The sequence below is a fragment of the Nycticebus coucang genome, chromosome 7 (genome assembly GCF_027406575.1).
Source record: "Nycticebus coucang isolate mNycCou1 chromosome 7, mNycCou1.pri, whole genome shotgun sequence".
NCBI lineage: Eukaryota > Metazoa > Chordata > Mammalia > Primates > Lorisidae > Nycticebus > Nycticebus coucang.
The window spans coordinates 116,630,271-116,649,463 of record NC_069786.1 but is presented as its reverse complement, the minus strand read 5'-3'; the positions used below and the strand labels follow the sequence as shown (position 1 = coordinate 116,649,463).

Genomic DNA, 19,193 nt, shown 5'->3' with positions numbered 1-19,193 from the left:
GCACCCTCTATATTAAATGACATATACTTACAATTAAATAAATTATATTACAGAGATAATAAAAACTCAAAAACCATCTACTTCCCAATTATTTAACTGCATTCTTTTCTTTCTTTCTTTCTTTTCTTTTTTTTTGAAACAGAGTCTCACTGCGTCACCCTCAGTAGAGTGCTGTGATGTCACAGCTCACAGCAACCTCAAATTCTTGGCTGAAGAGATTCTCTTGCCTCAGTCTCCCAAGTAGCTGGGACTACAGGCACCCACCACAATGCTGGCTATTTTCTTGTTGCAGTTGTCATTGTTGTTTAGCAGGCCTGGTCTGGGCTTCAACCCGCCAGCCTCAGTGCATGTGGCTGGCACCATAAGCTCTGTGCTACAGGCAGTGAGCCTATTTTACTACATTCTTAAATCTATGTTCAATTTCCACTTGGATGGTGGAAATCTATTATAATGGCATGTTGCCACACATCTCTTCCCAACTCTGTGTTCAAGTTCATGTTGGCAACTTGAAATCTGCCATGGGGAAAATTTACACCACAGAAATTTGGGTGTAAGGGCATGCATTACCCCAAGATTTCTCCAAAACTCAATATTATCTTTTTTTAATTTTTGTAAATCTGATAAATCAAAAAATGGTATCTAATTTTTAATTTGCATTTCCCTAATTAAAGTGAGATCAGGTGTCTCAGGTGTTTGTGCCTAGTAACTTAATGCTACATTTTTTGCTCTTGTAAACAGTATCTTTTTATTTTTATATTTTCTAATTTATTATTGTACGGGAGAGCCAATGGGTTTTACATCAGCCACTTCTTCCAGTTCTAATAGCTTGGCAGATTATTTTCTTAAGGATTCTAGGTAATCATATAATATACAAATGATGACCAATTTTACTTTTCCACATATATAATTGTTTATTTTGTTTTGTGGCACTGGCTCTGACTGCAGGTTCACACGGACTACCAGCAGTAATAGCTCACCAGTCTCTTCCTACTTGAATAGGAGCACGTCTGTATTTCCCCACTGTTTGCTGTGGATGTCCTTTATCCTTTCTAAGAACTAGCTTCTTGGAGGATTTAAAAAAAAATCAGGAATGGATATTCAATGTATCAAACATTTACTTTCACTTTCTAAGTTAGCATTTTGGTGATACTTGAATTTTTACACAAGTATGTATTCTTTTCTGTGATCAGAAAGAACATTAAAGTCTTTATGAAGTCTCCTTCCTATACATAGTGTACATTGTAGTCTTGTTTCAGCTCTAAAATCACTGCCCTCAGTGGACAACCATGTTCCATGCTCCAATCAGCGCTGAACTTTATACGTGATGGCATTTCAATAAATGGGTAAGAAATGCCATAAATTTAACTCATAACCTTGTAGTCAGTATTCTTTTTTTTTTTTTGTAGAGACAGAGTCTCACTTTATGGCCCTCGGTAGAGTGCCGTGGCCTCACACAGCTCACAGCAACCTCCAACTCCTGGGCTTAATTAAGTGATTCTCTTGCCTCAGCCTCCCGAGTAGCTGGGACTACAGGCGCCCGCCACAACGCCCGGCTATTTTTTGGTTGCAGTTTGGCCGGGGCCGGGTTAGAACCCGCCACCCTCGGTATATGGGGCCGGCGCCTTACCGACTGAGCCACAGGCGCCGCCCTGTAGTCAGTATTCTTAACAACTCGCCTGCCATATCCAACTCGGTTGAAGTGAGTGTTGCAGAATCTTTCCAGCTCCTCCCGACTTGCCATCACTTCCCACCTCAAAGATATCAATGGTAGATTGTTCCATTAACCCGTGACCCCTGAAATATTGATCTGTAGTAGCTGGGCCCTGTTTGGGAACTGGAGAGGCGACAAGAGTCCTCATTAGGATCTGCATCAAGGCAGGTGCATGAGGTTTAAAGCTACTCATGGTTCTTGACGTGGGAATACTGGAATTGCCTCCAAGAACTTTTTTTTTTTTTTTTTTTTTGTCTTTTTAAGAAGCGGAAAGGGCACAGATATCAGAGTCATATCCCCATCCATCTAAACAGCTATGTGATCCTGGGCAAGTCATTAACTTCTGTGTCCCTCAAAGATCTCCCTCCCGTGTAACAACACTTACCAAAGCGCATAAAACAAGACCCAGGAAAGATCAAAGAGAACCCTCTGTAATCAAATTGAGGGAGTTCACACCCCACTTCTGCTATTTATTACCTCGGACAGGTTACTGCCTCTGTATTTAAGGTTGTTCATGAATAAAATGGGGAGAGTAAAAGTACTAAGTTGATAGGGCAGTTGAGAAGATTAAATGACCTAAGCTTTGTTATAAAGCTGAAGCTGATAGTGACGCCCATGAACATTTAGCCATGTGGCTTCTGTTATCACAAGGCTTGTGGTGGCGAGAGAGAGTACTTTGTACTCTCCTCGGCGGACCCGGTGAGCTGGCGAGGACCAATTTTTTCCCGGACTCACTGCCGGGGGAGGACGGGAACGGAATGGGAAGGTCGGGAACCGGGTAGGGAGATGCGGGGGACAGGAGGTTGAGGGAGACTCGGGGGACAGGAGGTTGAGGGAGACTCCCGGTTGTCCTACCACCTCCAGGGCGACAGAGGGCCCTGGTCGCAGCCGTGGGCTGCGGAGGGCGCGGAGCTCGCACCATGGCCTGGCGAGGGGAGGGGCGGACTGTGGGGGGGAGGCGAGGGCCGTGAAGGACTTGGAGGCTTGGCGAGGGGCGGGGCGAACGAGGGGCCAGGAGAGGGGCGGGACGGAGCGGGCGAGGGGGCCGGGCGAGGGGCGGGGCGGGCTAAGGAGGCCTGAGAAGGGCCGTGGCGGACCACGGGACCTGACGAGGGGCGGGGAGGGCGAGAGGACCAGGAGAGAGGCGGGACGGGGCGGACGAGGGGGCCGGCGAGGGGCGGGACGTGCGGGGGTGTAGCTGACGAGGGGCGGGGCGGAGCGAGCGGTGAGGCCTGACAAGGGGCGGAGCGGACGGGAGGTCTGAGGGAAGACCGAGCAGGCAGGGCAGCCTGACGAGGGGCGGGGCGGACGCAGAGGCCGGGCGAAGGGCGGGGAGGGTGGCGCGGCTGGGGCGAGTCCAGCGCGCGGCTAAATGAGCGGACGCAGCCCCCCGCCCGAGGCCATGCAGGTAGGTGGCAGCCGTCGTCCCGGCTTGAATTTCGATCCCAGAATCTGGCCCGGCGCTCGGGCCCAGTCTTAGTGCTACGCTGGCGTGGGGGCCGCCCGACCCAAAGCGAAACCGAAAACCCCGCGGTGGGTGACGTGACCTTTTTGAGTCTCCAGACTGAGTGGGTGGAGGAGATATAGAGTATACCTTGGGAAACAAGGCTTTGGCTCCGGGTTAGGGACGCGCACGTGATGCAGGCCAGCTCAGAGTTAGGGGCCGACTTGGGATCTCCGAGTTTGGTAGCCGCTAAGGATTCCTAGCTGGACAGGGAGATAGGGGTGGGACTTAGGGAGTTCTTAGGCGGGCCTGGGTCAGGATCCTTTGGTGGAAGGGCTGCAGCTATCAGTGGAGAGAGAATAGGGCCAGGATTTGGGTCTCTCTGTGGGGAAAGGGATGGAAGCAGAGGTGTGCGCCTTGGAGCGGTCATTTCTGGGGGCGAGGATGGAGGCGTCCTTAAAGCACAGATGAGAGGCCAGGAGTCCCAGACCTTGTAGAAGTCTGAGTGCCCCCCTCCCCTAGGTGGCCATGACCGGTAGGGCCCGCAAAGAGGCGGTGCAGGCCGCGGCCCGGGAACTCCTCACGTTCGTGAACCGGAGTCCCTCGCCTTTCCATGGTAACTGATCAGCTAAAGGGAGGAGGGTGTGGGCTTGGTGTGCCCCCGACCAGCGTCCATCGCTGTGAAAGGGTCCTTTTCCTACAGCCGTGGCGGAGTGCCGCAGCCGCCTCCTCCAAGCTGGCTTCCATGAACTCAAGGAGACGGAGAGCTGGGATATCAAGCCGGAGAGCAAGGTACTATGGGTGTGGTGGGGGTGCAGAGGCAGGTCCCTTGGCTGGATCTCAAAGTCCTGTGTGCTGCTTGGCTAATGCAACTCTCTCCTCTGTCTCCCCCTCCACCCCCCTCATCCCAGTACTTCATGACTAGGAACTCCTCTACCCTCATTGCTTTTGCTGTGGGGGGCCAGTATATTCCTGGGAATGGCTTCAGCCTCATTGGGGCCCACACGGACAGCCCTTGCCTCCGGGTAAGAAACTGGGGCTATGCAGGTATGGGAGTGGGGGGAGCTCTATCCTTTGGAGCAGAAGAGATGGTAAATTTATTGTTTACCATCTTCCACTAGTACCATCTTTTATCAGGCACCAATATTCACACTGTGTTACTTGTGAATGGTCTAAGCCTAATGACCCGGTCTTGTCATTAAGGCTTTTCTGTCTTCTCCTCCATCTTTATGCCTAGGTGAAACGTCGGTCTCGGCGCAGCCAGGTGGGCTTCCAGCAGGTTGGTGTGGAGACCTATGGTGGTGGGATCTGGAGCACCTGGTTTGACCGGGACCTGACCTTGGCTGGACGAGTCATTGTCAAGGTGAAAACGGGGGCTGAAGGAGGCTGTTGGCCTCCCTGGAAAATTGACTGTCACATTCCTTCAGGAGTCCCCTAGGAAAGACGGGTAGGGGCAATTTGGGTCAGAGAACCACCTGGTTAGTCTGAGTGAAATGAGAACTTTAACCAATCAATGTTGGGAGGTGCTCCGGGCTAACCTGGCTTGGTTGGCCACAGTGCCCTACCTCAGGTCGTCTGGAGCAGCGCCTGGTTCACGTGGAGCGGCCCATTCTGCGCATCCCGCATCTGGCCATCCATCTGCAGCGAAATATCAATGAGAACTTTGGGCCCAACACAGAGATGCACCTGTGAGACTGGGGTGGGGACTACTGTGGCTGGGGGGCAGGGGATGGTGAATGGTACCAGGTGACAAAAGGGGCCCAAGTAGGACCTAGAGATCACTACCTAATAGTGGCCATGGTCAAGTTCTTCCTGTGGGACCCATTAATGTCCAAGGGTCTCACAGCTCTGCCATTTGGGGAGAGGGCTAGGAATTGAAGGACAAGCAATTGCTAAGCAAGAGTCCCCTGAACTCAGGAGTGCCCTGCCCTACTATGCCCTTCCTTCTCTCATGTCTCTCCACAGGGTCCCCATTCTTGCCACAGCAGTCCAGGAGGAGCTGGAGAAGGGGACCCCTGACGCAGGGCTTCTCAGTTCTACAGTAAGAGAGTCTCCTGCTCATGGGGAGGGTGGCAGAGGGAAACAGACTCCTCTCATCTCCTCTTCCCTTGATGAAAGGAGGAAAGGACCCTCGTCCCAGCATCCTTTTGCCTTGCAGGATGAGCGGCACCACTCAGTGCTCATGTCCCTGCTCTGTACCGATCTGGGGCTGAGCCCCGAGGACATAGTGGAGATGGAGCTCTGCCTTGCTGACACCCAGCCTGCGGTGAGCAACAGCCACAAGAACTTGTGGGTGGGAGCCCAGCCAGCCCTAGTGCATCACCTGAAACACTCATCACCTCCACCAACCCCTCAGTTGCTCTTATCCTTGTTCCTCCCAGTAGATACATTCCCCTATGCTCCTAGGGCAGTGGGTCTCAAAAAGTCAAATTCTCTACCCTAGATCTACTAGGATTATCTGGGGTATGGGGCCTGGGAACCAGCCCTTTACAAATATTCCCCAAGGAGTTCCTTCTCTAAGTAGGCCCTGTCTGCTTTGATCCACATTGGCTCTGAACCTCTGAGGGATGATGTGGCCACCTGTTCTTCGTCACCCAGTCGCTGACAGTACGAGATTGCTAAGTCTTTGGCCAATCGCTCCTGGTTTCGTCTGTTCACTTCCTTATAGCCTTATCAGTGACTTTCCTATCCCTTAGGAATAGGCCTCCATTCCACCTCCCCATCCCTCAGTGCTAGCCCAGTCCTGTCGTCCATTATCTGCTTACTCCCACACAGGTAGGATAATAATAGTGCCCTAAGGCAGGGGTCAGGGAGAGATTGCACAAGCAACCAAGGAGGCTTACTTGAGCTGAGGCTGTTGGGAGCAGGAGCTGCAGGTGAGTGGGGGTGCAGGATTGAAGGTTGGGCTGACTGTCCTGCCTTTCTAGGTCCTGGGTGGTGCCTATGATGAGTTCATCTTTGCTCCTCGGCTAGACAATCTGCACAGCTGCTTCTGTGCCCTGCAGGTGAGGAACTGTAGCACACCCAGGTGGCACATACTGCCAGGAGAGGTGGGAGTGAGCTGCTTCAAGCCCCAGCAGGTATGAGAGTGGGCCACTGGCCACCCACTCGGTCTACTGTTGCTGGGTGGACCATGGAGAGAAACCTAAATAGTGTGGCCTCAGCATTGCTACCCTTGGCCTCTATTCTTGCATGGGCTACAGGCTGAGGTAAGAGATAGGCTGAGAAATTGTTTAGGGTACCACAGTGTCTTGTCCTAACCCTGGTCCTCCCAACCTCTGCCTTAGGGGAAAGGCCTGATCCCACATGTCAGTACCACCAACCTCCCTCTGTTCCCCCCCACCCCACCGCACCCCAGGTATAAGCCCACCCACCCTTCTCCCTGTTCCTTGGGATTTCAGTGGGGCAACTTGTCCCTTCGTCACTTGATACTCCTCACCTTTCCACCTGAGTCGGTTCCTATTCTTCCTTTCCCCTTCCCCTTGACACTTTTGCTTTCTTCCTACCTTTCCTGCCCTGTGACCTGATGGCTGGAGACAGGCTTTGGGTTGTAATTGAGACCAGAGACACACCTGGAACTGGCATCTGCTTCTGTAGCAATCCAGTCATGTCACCTGGATGGGGTAATGGTCACCTCTTTGGCCTTTTTAATGAGGCCAATTTACATGATCTCTATGATCTTTTGTCTTTCCAGGGTTCTAAGTTCTTTCCCGTCTTCCACATCCTCCTGCCTTTTGAAGGGAAGGTGTGGGAAAAGAACACCCAAGAACAGTTTCTTCCATCCTAGCTGTAAAGTCCCCCCAGACCCTCTGCCAGGCAGGGCCTAACAGACGAAGGCCATGATGATGGAAGGCAGTGAGGGAGCATGTGCTCTAAGGTGCTGGTGGCTAAGTCATAGAAGGAGGAAGGGTGGGGTTGATGCTCCTGTCTCCCTCCTTGTTCCAGGCCTTGATTGATTCCTGCGCAGCCCCTGCCTCCCTGGCCATGGAATCTCACGTGCGCATGATCACACTCTATGACAATGAAGAGGTACGGGGAGGGGCCTGGGAAGGGTCCCCTCTGTGAAGTCTTCTGCATCTAACTTATGCCAGGTACCCACAGTGAGCCAGGCTCTTTGGGGGCCCCAGGGATGGGGGAGATGCTGCCTGGGTGTCCCCTCTGGCTCGGCATATATATATGTTGCATATCTGCTTCTTCTAGGGGGACATCTCCCATATCTCTCTGCCACATGGTGAGCTCCTTTCTTAAGGACTGGGGCTCTGCCCACGTCATCCTTGTAGCGTCAGGGCCCAGCACCTGCTACATGCATATGTGAGGCTGCAGTCTCAGATGCCACAGTGGAGCTTGAACAGATAGATAGATCTTGCTCGTGTAACTGCCCAGGTCAGAGTTAGCAGTTACGTGTTATATGGCAGACAGCCATCCTGAATGCATAACTTCCATTTCAGGATTCAGGCCAGCTGTTCAGCTTTGGCCATGATGTCTACCCCTAGTTAGTGGGAAGGGAGGAGAAGACAAAGGGAAAGTGGATGCCACACCTTTAAGGGTGCGATCCAAAAGTTCCATAGAACTTAGCATGGCTGTGTTTAGCTATACGGGAGGCTGGGAATGTCAACTCTCAACTTGGGTGTTCTGTTTTAAAAGATACTATGGAAAATTAGCAGTCTGTGTCACACACATAAAAGAAAATTGACCAGTGTGGTGGGGTACTTTTCCTGAGCCCCAGACATGAGGTTCAGGAAGAAGGAAGGGGAGCAATGCAAGAAACACACCAGTAAGTGCTTTTTCTGCCCCAGCAATGACTGTGAATTGGTTTAAACCAGCCCCTAGCAGGTGTTCAGTGATGGTACTAAGTTGGGGATATTGCCAAGAATACACCAAATTCCCCTCTCTTTGACTCAGTCGAACTCTGGACAATTAGGGCATTTGGCCTCTCTTGCTGGCCTCCTAGCTCAGGTCCCTGAGCCCAAACTCCAGAGTCAAGTCTCTGCTGTCACCAGGTAGGGTCTGAGAGTGCCCAGGGAGCACAGTCATTACTGACAGAGCTGGTACTGCGGCGGATCTCAGCCTCATCCCAGCACCTGACGGCCTTCGAGGAAGCTATCCCCAAGTCCTTCATGATCAGCGCAGACATGGCCCATGCCGTGCACCCCAACTACCTGTGAGTTTCCTGTGCAAGACCTGTCTTCACATAGTTGGGGACCCAAGCATAACCCACTTCGAGGGTTGGCCCTGGCCCCAGGCCCAGACTTTTCTCAATCACCCTTCCTCATCCTGTTGAGAGATTCACTGGGCACTTCCTTTTGACTGCTCCAATGCCCAATGTGATCAGAATAACGCAATGCCTAACCCAGGTGTGTTGAATAGGCTGTATCTACAAACTTATTTCCATCTAGAAGCTGCCTAGAATGCTGTGTTCAGGTTGACTCTGAAGTCTTACTGGGCTGGGTGGGAAAGAAAGCTGTGATCCATTAGTGATGTCTGCCATGGGTGGGGTGGTGGGTATGACAGGCCTGCTTCCCTTTGCCATCCCTGGTCCTTGTGTGTCTTACAGAGACAAGCATGAGGAGAACCACAGGCCCTTATTCCACAAGGTGAGATGCTCTTGTTTCTCCCTGGAGACTTGGAGGCCTTCCTGGTTCTGGATTCTGTTCCATTCCCTCTAGGCCTTTCACCCTCTCTGCCTCACCCTCAACTCTCCCCAGGGCCCTGTGATCAAGGTGAACAGCAAACAACGTTATGCTTCAAATGCGGTTTCAGAGGCCCTAATCCGAGAGGTGGCCAACAATGTTGGGGTGCCTCTGCAGGTAAGGCTGGGCCCTGTCTAGCAAAGTGTGATGGAAGAAGCATGGCAGGGGCACAAACAGATTAGTGGGGAGCCTGGTAGATAGCCTATTGTGAAGAGGTTCCCAGGAAAGTGAGAACAACGGGGGTTTGGGGTACAGACAGTTGGATTCAATGCTGGTTCTGCCGTGGTGTTAGCTGTGTGACCTTAGACTAGTTTCTTAACCTGAGTCTTGGATTCTACATCTGTGAGATGGGGGTGATAATGGTGCTTACTTTGCTGGATATCTATGAAGATTAAAGGTGCAGTATGCTCCTGGCACCCAGTGGGTTATCCTGCCTTCCCCCATAGCACCCCACTTCTTCTGTATCTCTTACACACCATCGGACTTCCACAAGGAAAGTTCAGGGCTGGGGAGTATGGAACCCCAACTACTCATTTTCCCTCTTTTTTTTTGAAACAGAGTCTCACTTCATCGCCCCAGATAGAGTGCTGTGGCATCATAGCTCACAGCAACCTCAGACTCTTGAGATCAAGAGATTGTCTTGCTTCAGCCTCTAGAGTAGCTAGGACTACAGGTGCCTGCCACAACACCCGGCTATTTTTTTTAGAGACAGGGTCCCGCTGTAGCTCAGGCTGGTCTCTAACTCATGGGCTCAGGTGATCTGCCCGCCTCGGCCTCCCAGAGTGCTGGGATTACAAGCATGAGCCACTGTGCCTGGCCTTATTGGACTTTCCCCTCCGTGTGTGTGTGTGTGTGTGTATGCACATACACATTCACAGTCATATATCACTTAACGATAGGAGTATGTTCTAAGAAATGCCTTGTTAGGTGATTTTGTTGTGTGAACATCAAGGCTCTTGTACTTACACAAACCTTGATGGTAAGACCTACTACACACCTAGGCTGTGTGGTGTAGCCTGTTGCTCCTGGGCCACGAATGTGTACAGCATGTAACTGTGCTGACTGTGCTGACCACCACCAGCAGTTGTTAACACAATGGAGTGTTTGTGTATCTAAACCTATCTCCACATAGAAAAGGTATAGTAAACATGTAGTGTAAAAAGTAAAAACGGTACAACTGCAGAGGGCACTGTGAATGGAGCTTGCAGGACTAGAAGCAGCTTTGGGGGAGTCAGTGAGTGGTGAGTGAATGTGAAGGCCTCAGACATTGCTATACTTTATGAATACCATACACTTAGATGCACTAAACAATTTTTTTTTTCTCTTTTCAATATAAATTAACCCTAGCTTACTGTAACTTTTTTACTTTATAAACTTTTCTTTTATTCTTAGCTTTTTTTTTTTTTTCTTTTTTGAGACAGGGCCTTCCTCTGTTGCCCAGGCCAGAGTGTAGTGACACCATCATAGCTCACTGCAACCTCAAATACCCGGGCTCAAGTGATTCTGTTGCCTCAGCCTCATGAGTAGCTGGGACAAGAGGCGCATGCCACCACACCCAGCTAATTTTTCTATTTTTATAGAGACACAGTCTAGCTTTTGCTCAAGCTGGTGTCAAACTCCCACTACCTGCCCTGGTCTCCAGAAGTGCTAGGATTACAGGGGTGAGGCACCACACCCAACCGAAACTTTTTGACTCTCTTATAACACCCAGTTATATGGCTATACAAAAATATTTTCTTTTTTTATATCCTTAGTTTATAAGCTTCTTCCTATTTTTAAATTTTTAAATTTATTTTTGCTTTTACATTTTTTTATTAAAAACTAAGACACAAACATATACATTAGCCTAAATCATCAGTATCACTGTCTTCCACCTCCACATTTTGTCCACTGGAAAGTCTTCAGGAGCAGTAACAGGCATGGAGCTGTCACCTCCTGTAACAATGCCTTCTGGAATACTTCCTGAGGGACCTCATGGAGGCTGTTTGACAGTTAACTCTTTTTTTCCTGACAGAGCCAGGAATGAGCTTGTCTAACAGAGGAGAGAAAAGCCAGGGGGTAGAGCCAAGGTGAGAGCAGAAGGGGGTAAGGGAGTGAATCATGAACTGTCCAACTTTCCTAGGTCATGATCTTATTCTAAGGCAGTGGGAAAACATTGGGGGATTTTTCTTTGTTAACTTGCACATAAGTAGGACATGTATATTTTAAAAAAATTAGAAAACAGACAGAAATGAAATAAAATATAGAATCCCCAGAAATTTATATATATATTCTTACAGATTTATTGTTATACATATACTTAACATATACTTTTAAAAAACAAAATCATAGGGCGGTGCCTGTGGCTCAAAGGAGTAGGGTACCGGGTACCAAGTACTGGCCCCATATACTGGAAGTGGTGGGTTCAAACCCAGGCCTGGCCAAAAAAAAAAAAAAAAACCCACGAAATCATATTAGATATACTTTTTGTTGCCTCTTTTTATTCAGTCATCTCTACATTTCCATTTCAATAAAGTTATATCTCATCTAATGAGTAGATCACTTTTAATATTCCCTAGTTATCTCCAAAATGTTCTTTATACTTTTTTGTCCCACCCTCATATCCAATTCAAGAGCAAGCATTATATCTGCTGGTATATCGCTTAAATGTCTTCTCGCACAGCCACACCCCATTTTTTTTTTTTTTTTTTTTTGCAGTTTTTGGACAGGGCCAGGTTTGAACCCACCACCTCTGGTATATGGGGCCGGAGCCTTACACTACCGCCCTTTTGTTGTTGTTGTTGTTGTTTTTGTTTTTTTTTTTGAGACAGAGTCTCACTTTATCGCCCTGGGTAGAGTGCTATGACGTCACAGCTCACAGCAACCTCCAACTCCTGGGCTTAGGCAATTCTCTTGCCTCAGCCTCCCGAATAGCTGGGACTACAGGTGCCCGCCACAACACCGGTTATTTTTTTGTTGCAGTTTGGCCGGGGCCAGGTTCAAACCTGCCACCCTCAGTACATGGGGCCGGCGCCCTACTCACTGAGCCACAGGTGCTGCCCGCCACACCCCATTTTTAATAACATTGACTTGTTCAAGAAACCAGGATGATTGTGTCATATAAGGTCTCACTCCCTGGATTTCTTTGGTTGCTTCCTCCTGGTGTCATTTAGCTGGGTCTCAAGCCCCTATATCTCTTGTAAATAAATCTATATGTAAAGACTTGATGGAAAAAAAAAAGAGTTGATGGATTCAAGTTAAACATTTTTGGCTAGAGACATCATGGTGGTGTATTCTTCACATCGCATCATAAGCAATAATTGGATGATCCACCCAAGGTGGTGCTAAGATTGGCCCCTGGAACAGGAAAGCCCTCCATTCCCTCTATACCAATTGGTGGTTTTCTCCCGTGACCTGACAGTAACCTGTACAAGCGATGAGGTTCCTACAACCAGACATCTGATAGTTCTAACACTAATTGGTAATCCTTGCCTCAATTAGTTTCATTAGAATTTACTGAGAAACAACCCTTCCCCCCCCCACCAATCAGGTAGGGCTGTCTGGTTATCGTGAAAAATAATTCCAGGGCCACGCGCGGTGGCTCACATCTGTAATCCTAACACTCTGGCAGGCCAAGATGGGTGGATTGCCTGAGCTCACAGGTTCTAGACCAGCCTGAATAAGAGCGAGACCCCATCTCTAAAAAAAAAAAAAACACAGCTGGGCATTGTGGGCACCCGTAGTCCCAGCTACTTGGGAGGCTGAGGCAAGAGTATTGCTTGAGTTCAAGAGTTTGAATTTGCTGTGAACTGTGACGCCACAGCACTCTACCAAGGGTGACAAAGTCAGACTCTGTCTCAAAAAAAATAATAATAATAATAAATCCTGCTGAAAAGCAGGATTTACGCTAATTCTTTACTTAACCACTCTTCAATATAAGGTGTCACCTCAAATGTCACCATCTCAAATGATAATGGTTTTTTCCTTTCTTGACTATCATAGACTAATGTGTTTTTCTTGATTCACTTTGATCTAGTTCTCTACAGTTTTGATATTTGATGCTTAAATTGTCATAACTGACCAGTGAAAGCCTTTGCAACACAATTCCAGGGCCCTTTTGAACTCTTGAATGTTTCCTTCCTTTCTGGCACAACAAGAAATTGCAGAGTCATCTTGTTCATTTCTCTCCCTAGACTTGCTAGCTTTTGGTGGACAATGGGGATTAGAGACCATGGTCTGGCACTGCAAGTGTTCATTGTTATTGCGGGGGACAGTGCTTCGGAGCCATTTCTGTGAAAAAATAGCGAGAAAAAAATATATACTTTAAAAATCATGAATTAATACTATAATTATTCAAAAAAATAAGAATATTTATTTGATTTTATAATTTTCTTTTACACTGAACATTTTGATATTTAGCATCATATTATGATTTTCTTGTTTACTTTTTTACCATAGTATAAGGAAAATAGTTTCAAAATGCCAATAGCAATGTTTTTTAAAACACTAAAACCAGTGAATAATTTTTCTTTGTGTGTGTTAAGTAAGAAGGTGACAAAAAGGATAAATGTTTTAAAATTCCCCCTGCCTGTAGGCCAAGCACAATGGCTCACTCCTGTAATCTCAGCACTCTGGGAGGCTGAGGCGGGTAGATTGCCTGAGCTCAGGAGTTTGAGACCAGCCTGAGCCAGAGTGAGACCCCATCTCTTTTTTTTTTTTTTTGGTAGAGACAGAGTCTCACCTTATCGCCCTTGGTAGAGTGCCGTGGCGTCACACAGCTCACAGCAACCTCCAACTCCTGGGCTTAAGCGATTCTCTTGCCTCAGCCTCCCGAGTAGCTGGGACTACAGGCGCCTGCCACAACGCCCGGCTATTTTTTTGTTGCAGTTTGGCTGGGGCTGGGTTTGAACCCGCCACCCTCGGCATATGGGGCCGGCACCCTACCCGCTGAGCCACAGGCGCCGCCCAAGAGACCCCATCTCTTAAAAAAAAAAATAGCAGTGCATGGTGGGCATCCATAGTCCCAGCTACTTGGGAGGCTGAGGCAAGAGAATCACTTGAGCCCAAGAGTTTCAGGTTGCTGTGAGCTGTGACATTACAGCACTCTACAATGGGTGACAAAGAGAAACTCTGTCTCAAAAAAATAAAATAAAATAAAATTCCTCCTGCCTCCTATGTGGAGAATGGATTATTTCGATCAGATGACTGTAGCTGGAACTAGGCTGGTGACAGTGCACACAAAGAGAATGGGACCAATTCGGAATATATTGCCATTTGGTGTTGGTTTTGTGATTTTATGCTGGTCAATTCCATGCTCCGAGGGTGTGGAAATCAGCGTCCCCCAGGCCCATCCCCACCTGCAGTTCTAAGAGGGCTGCCTCCTGGGCTCTGTGAGCACCATAGCACGTTGCTCATGACTCTCCCCTCCCCAGAACCTCATGGTCCGGAATGACTCCCCCTGCGGTACCACCATTGGACCTATCTTGGCTTCTCGGCTAGGGCTGCGGGTGCTGGATTTAGGCAGCCCCCAGCTGGCCATGCACTCTATCCGGGAGATGGCCTGTACCACAGGAGTCCTGCAGACCCTCACCCTCTTCAAGGTAACTGCCACTCCAGCCTCTCTCCATGGCCTGGGTGGGTACATCCTCATCACTAAGTGTCTGGCTTTGGGGATAGGGGCTGGTTGTCATGGTGCTACCACAAAGGAAAACAAGGGTCCTCATTCTTCCAAAGGCTCAGGGGCCTTGACCAACTGCCAAAGGAAAATGAGGGGGTGGCAAGGGGCTAAGACTGGGGCAGTTGGCAAGCACAGGTGAAATCTCTGTGCTTCTCTTGTTAGGCCTGTGTTGGCAGAAGGGGAATAGCAAAGTACCTCGGTCTGATCACTCACTAATTCCAAACCCATGTTGCCTCCCATTTTAGGGCTTCTTTGAGCTGCTACCTTCTCTGAGTCATAACCTCTTAATGGATTGAGGCTTCTTGGAAAGACTTGTCTTCCACTGCTATGCACATAAGAAGGGATGTTCTCAGCTGAGCTGAAGCTAGCTTATTAAAGTGGGTTTTTCACTGAAACTCTCTGCTGTGTTTATCTAGAGACTGGAGGGGTGGGAGTTGACCCTGGCTTCAACCTTTGGAACCAGAACAGAGGAGAAGGTTGGGGTGCAGTAGAGGAGGCCACAGCTCCTGGGAGCTGATGGAGGCCTGATTTTAAATTTCTTTTCTCTTTCTCAAGCCTATGCCTGAAGTGGGTGCAGTGGCTCCATAGTTGGAAGGTCACTTCTCCCACCTCTAGTCCTCCCTTCCCCGGGGGAGAGGCCTCCATTCCCTTCCCTCCTTCCATTCCCAGAACAGTCCAGAAGCCCAGGTTGGCCCCCTGAGCAGGTCTCCTGCTCAGCATTAGGGCCCTCAGAGTGGCCAGGGCTATTTCCTACCCTCCCCCAAGCCCTCCCCAGCACCCCACACACACACAGCTGCAAAGAGCAGGGCACAGTCTGTGCTTTATCAGTCTTCATCATCCCCTTCTTGGAAGTCCCTGCCATTACTTGATTGTTAATGTATTATCAGGAAAAAAGACTGTAACTGAAAAAATTAAAATAAGAAAAGTCAAAGTCTGCTTATAAACCAGCCTCCCCCTTTCCACCAAAATAATTGTGCTAACTGGTGGTGTTCTTCAATTTTTTTGATACTTATAAAAAAAGACCCCCTTAAACTTTCTAAAAAGCTTAATATGGTATAGAGATGTTTATATATCAATACATATAAATGTAATTTAACAATGGCAAAAAAATTAAAATCCATTTAAATGTTTCTCAGTAAAGACATGGCCAAATCTAGTAAAATGTCCTTACTGTGCAGCTGCTGAGAAAAAAGTAAATTGTGTATTGTATGTTCTCAAATAAGAGATTTAAAAGGCACTGTTGAGTGCAAAAGGCAGGGTGCAGAAACTAGACATAGCACATAAGCAATTTCTACAAAATCCATGTATCTGCAAAACACAATTTTTATGTATGTAAATATGCATGTGGATATATACATGTCTAGAAAAAATATACATCAAACTTTAATAATGCTTTTCTGGGTTGAGAATGATAAAGGGACCATAGCCCTTTGTAATAGTTTCTTTTTGCACAGGAGAATGTATTTATCTATTGCTTTTCACCTTCAAGCTATGTTCTTACAATTGCCTTGCAGTATTTTATTGTAATGTTACATTATATATTCAGTCCCTTAATAATGGACATTTTATTTTTCTCCACTTCTTGACCATTCTAAATAACATTGAGATAAATATCTTTATACACATATCATTGTACACTTGCTTTGTTTTTTCCCTTAGGATAAATTATAGAAAACGCAATCTAATCTATAGTGACAGGAAGTATATCAGTGGTTACTTGGAGGTCAGAGGTAGAAAAAGAGATTGATCACAAAGGGGTACATGAGAACTTTGGAAGAGGTGATGGAAAGGTTCCTCCAGACATGGGAGAAGACCCACATATAAGTGGACCCGTGCAGTTCAAACCCATCCACTTACATGCAGATTTTTTTCAGTAAGGTTAGACGGAGTATGCTCACTTCTCCTGCCTCCCCATCTCCCACTTCCTCCTCTGCTTCTGCCCTGCCACCCTGAGACGGCAAGACCAACCCTTCCTCCTCCTCAGCCCACACAGCATCAAGACAGTGAGGATGAGACCTTCATGATTATCCACTTCCACTTAATGAAGAATAAATACATTTTCTGTTACGATTTTCTTTTTTTTTTTTTTTGAGACAGTCTCACTTTGTCACCCTTGGTAGAGTGCTGTGGCATTATTGCTCACAGCAACCTCAAACTCTTGGGCTCAAGCGATTCTCTTGCCTCAGCCTCCCAAGTAGCTGGGACTACAGGTGCCTGCCACAACGCGTGGCTATTTTTAGAGATGGGGTCTCACTCTTGCTTGGGCTGGTCTTGAACCTGTGAGCTCAGGCAACCCACTAGTCTCAGCCTCCCAGATGATTTTCTTGATAACATTTTCTTTTCTCTAGCTTACTTTATTGTAAGAATACAGTATATAATACATATAACATAAAAAATATGTGTTAATTGACTGTTTCTGTTATCAGGAAGGCCTCTGGTCAACAGTAGGTTGTTAGTAGTTTCGGGGGAGTCAGAAGTTACTAACTGGACATAATGTCTTTCCCTGGTAGGCTTCATGTAAGAAAGAATTCAGGAGTGAAATTTATATCTGGAGTAAAGGCCAGATTTATTCAGAAAGTACAGAAATTCTAAACCACAGACAGAGCAGAGGCAAGTTCTTCCCAAAAGAGAGACTTGGCCTCTGGTTTCTGTTGCCTATCTATTTAAGTAAAGGCTTAATTGACAAGGGGAGAAATATTCATGGTAGGGCTGGTGTTTTTTTGGAATCAGGGTGACACCCTCTATTCCTACGCGTCTCTGTGTTCACGGGTTGGAACTTGTTCCGCCTCCATCCTGTTTTGAACAGAGATACTAGGGAAGCTGATGTGGGAAGACTGCTTGAGCACAAGAGTTCAAGGTTACAGTGAGCTATGATGCACCATCGCACTCCAGCCTGGGTGACAGAGCGAGATGCCCATCTCATAAAAAAATAGCAAATTTTTGACTGTAAGGTTTGTCATCACTAACCCCTGCATTGTTCTAGGGCTAATGAGTATTTGTATATACACCCACAACCCTACACACAGAGGATTTATATTCTGGATGGTATGTGTGTATAGTCATATATATCTATACAAGACCTTTTTTTGGGAGACAGAGTCTTACTTTGTCGCCCTCGGTAGAGTGCTATGGCATCGTAGCTCACAGCAACCTCAAACTCTTTGGGCTCAAGCAATTCTCTTGTCTCAGCTCTCGAGTAGTTATTTGGCTATTTTTAGAGGTGGGGTCTCACTCTTGCTCAGGCTGGTCTCAAATCTGTGAGCTCAAGCAAGCCACCACCTCAGCCTCCCAGAGTGCTAAGATTATGAGTGTGAGCCACAGTGCCCGGTTTATACAAATCCTTTTGATACAGGGTTCCCTCACTCAGGACAGGGACTAATTTTTTAGGCCTAGGCGAGCTTAACCATGTACATTCTGTGGGCCCAAGCAGGTCCAAAAGCCAGTCTGACCAGCGCTGACCTAAGCTGCCAGTCCTAGAGCAGAGGACACACCCTAAACAAAACAAGATTGCATTCCTACACAAAGACAGTTTTGAAATTAACTTCTGCCCTCAAGCCACCTCCCACCTCCCCACCCCACCCCCACTCCCATGCCAAAGGGTTACAATTTTCCATCTCCCCACAGGGTAGGAAAAGTGGTATATACAGCCCTACACAGAAGGTCCACATGGGCTACCTGCTCCTTTGGGAACCCCCCTTCGGCATGCCAGAGGCTCTGACCTTTTTTCTACTCTTATCTATCAATAAAATCTGTCCTGGTGGTGCCTGTAGCTCAAGCAGCTAAGGCACCAGCCACATACACCAGAGCTGGCGGGTTCGAATCTGGCCTGAGCCCACCAAACAATGACAACTACAACCAAAAAATAGCTGGGCATTGTGGCAGGCGCCTGTAGTCCCAGCTACTTGGGAGGCTGAGGCAAGAGAATTGCCTAAGCCCAAGAGCTGGAAGTTGCTGTGAGCTGTGATGTAACAGCACTCTACCCAGGGCCATAGCTTGAGGCTCTGTCTCAAGAAAAAAGTCTGTTCTTTTGTTTACACCCATGGCCTGTAAATTCATTCTTTGAATCTCTAAATCTCCGAATCTCTGAGACCAAGGATTCGGCAGAGGCAGAGATTCCAGCTATGTTTGTGTATGGCTGGGGAAGGCAATTGATTTTTTAAATATTTTCAAATTTTATTGAGGTACAAACATTCACAAAGTATACAATTCTGTGAATTCTGATAGCTACATTGTAGACACCTGGAAAGCAAACACAATCAAGTTATAGAGCCTTTCCATCATCTCACAAGTTTCCTTGAATCCCTTTACAATCACTCTCTCTTCACCTCTCACCTCCAAGCAACCACTGATCCGCTTTCCTGTCACTATAGATTAGTTTGCATTTTCTAGATTTTTTTACAAGTGGAATTATGCAGTATGTGCTTTCTGTGATATTTTTCTGCAGCAGTTTCAGAGTACCCTGCTAATTTGACTACAACAATAAACCTCTGTGCCCTAAATAAAAACCCTGAGCACCTGGTTCTCTCTACCAACACTATCTCCCTCTCTTTCACTGTTTTGCCCTTTTTTTTCCTGTCTAGAAAGAGTAAAATAAATTTTCTTCTTTCTACTGTAATCCTGTTTTTTTTTTTTTTTTTTTTTTGAGACAGGGTCTCACTTTGTCATACTTGGTAGAGTGCCGTGGCATTACAG

General features: G+C 47.5%; 1 protein-coding gene across 7 annotated transcripts; it reads left to right on the top strand.

Annotated features, from left to right (window-relative positions):
- The first annotated feature begins 2,454 nt into the window (after positions 1-2,454).
- On the top strand, positions 2,455-14,892 carry DNPEP (aspartyl aminopeptidase). 7 transcript variants are annotated; one of them, XM_053597072.1, is made up of 15 exons: positions 2,455-2,477; positions 3,678-3,771; positions 3,859-3,947; positions 4,067-4,180; positions 4,393-4,518; positions 4,713-4,843; positions 5,073-5,196; positions 5,314-5,421; positions 6,083-6,160; positions 7,101-7,184; positions 8,156-8,316; positions 8,710-8,749; positions 8,861-8,962; positions 14,257-14,424; positions 14,747-14,892. In XM_053597072.1, the coding sequence occupies exons 2-15, from the start codon at positions 3,684-3,686 to the stop codon at positions 14,795-14,797; spliced, it is 1,464 nt and encodes a 487-aa protein (XP_053453047.1). In that variant the 5' UTR covers positions 2,455-2,477; positions 3,678-3,683; the 3' UTR covers positions 14,798-14,892. The 7 variants fall into 7 exon arrangements, with proteins under 7 accessions (XP_053453047.1, XP_053453046.1, XP_053453043.1 ...); XM_053597071.1 differs by having other exon boundaries at positions 2,467-2,489; XM_053597068.1 differs by lacking the exon at positions 2,455-2,477 and adding an exon at positions 2,933-3,119.
- The last annotated feature ends 4,301 nt before the right edge of the window (positions 14,893-19,193 follow it).

Excerpts from the sequence above, each read along its gene's own strand:
- DNPEP (XM_053597067.1), top strand. The coding sequence starts at position 3,350 with ATGCAGGCCAGCTCAGAGTTAGGGGCCGACTTGGGATCTCCGAGTTTG. Across the intron at positions 6,161-7,100 it reads GCTGCTTCTGTGCCCTGCAG|GCCTTGATTGATTCCTGCGC; the intron begins GTGAGGAACTGT and ends TCCTTGTTCCAG. Across the intron at positions 8,317-8,709 it reads GCCGTGCACCCCAACTACCT|AGACAAGCATGAGGAGAACC; the intron begins GTGAGTTTCCTG and ends TGTGTCTTACAG.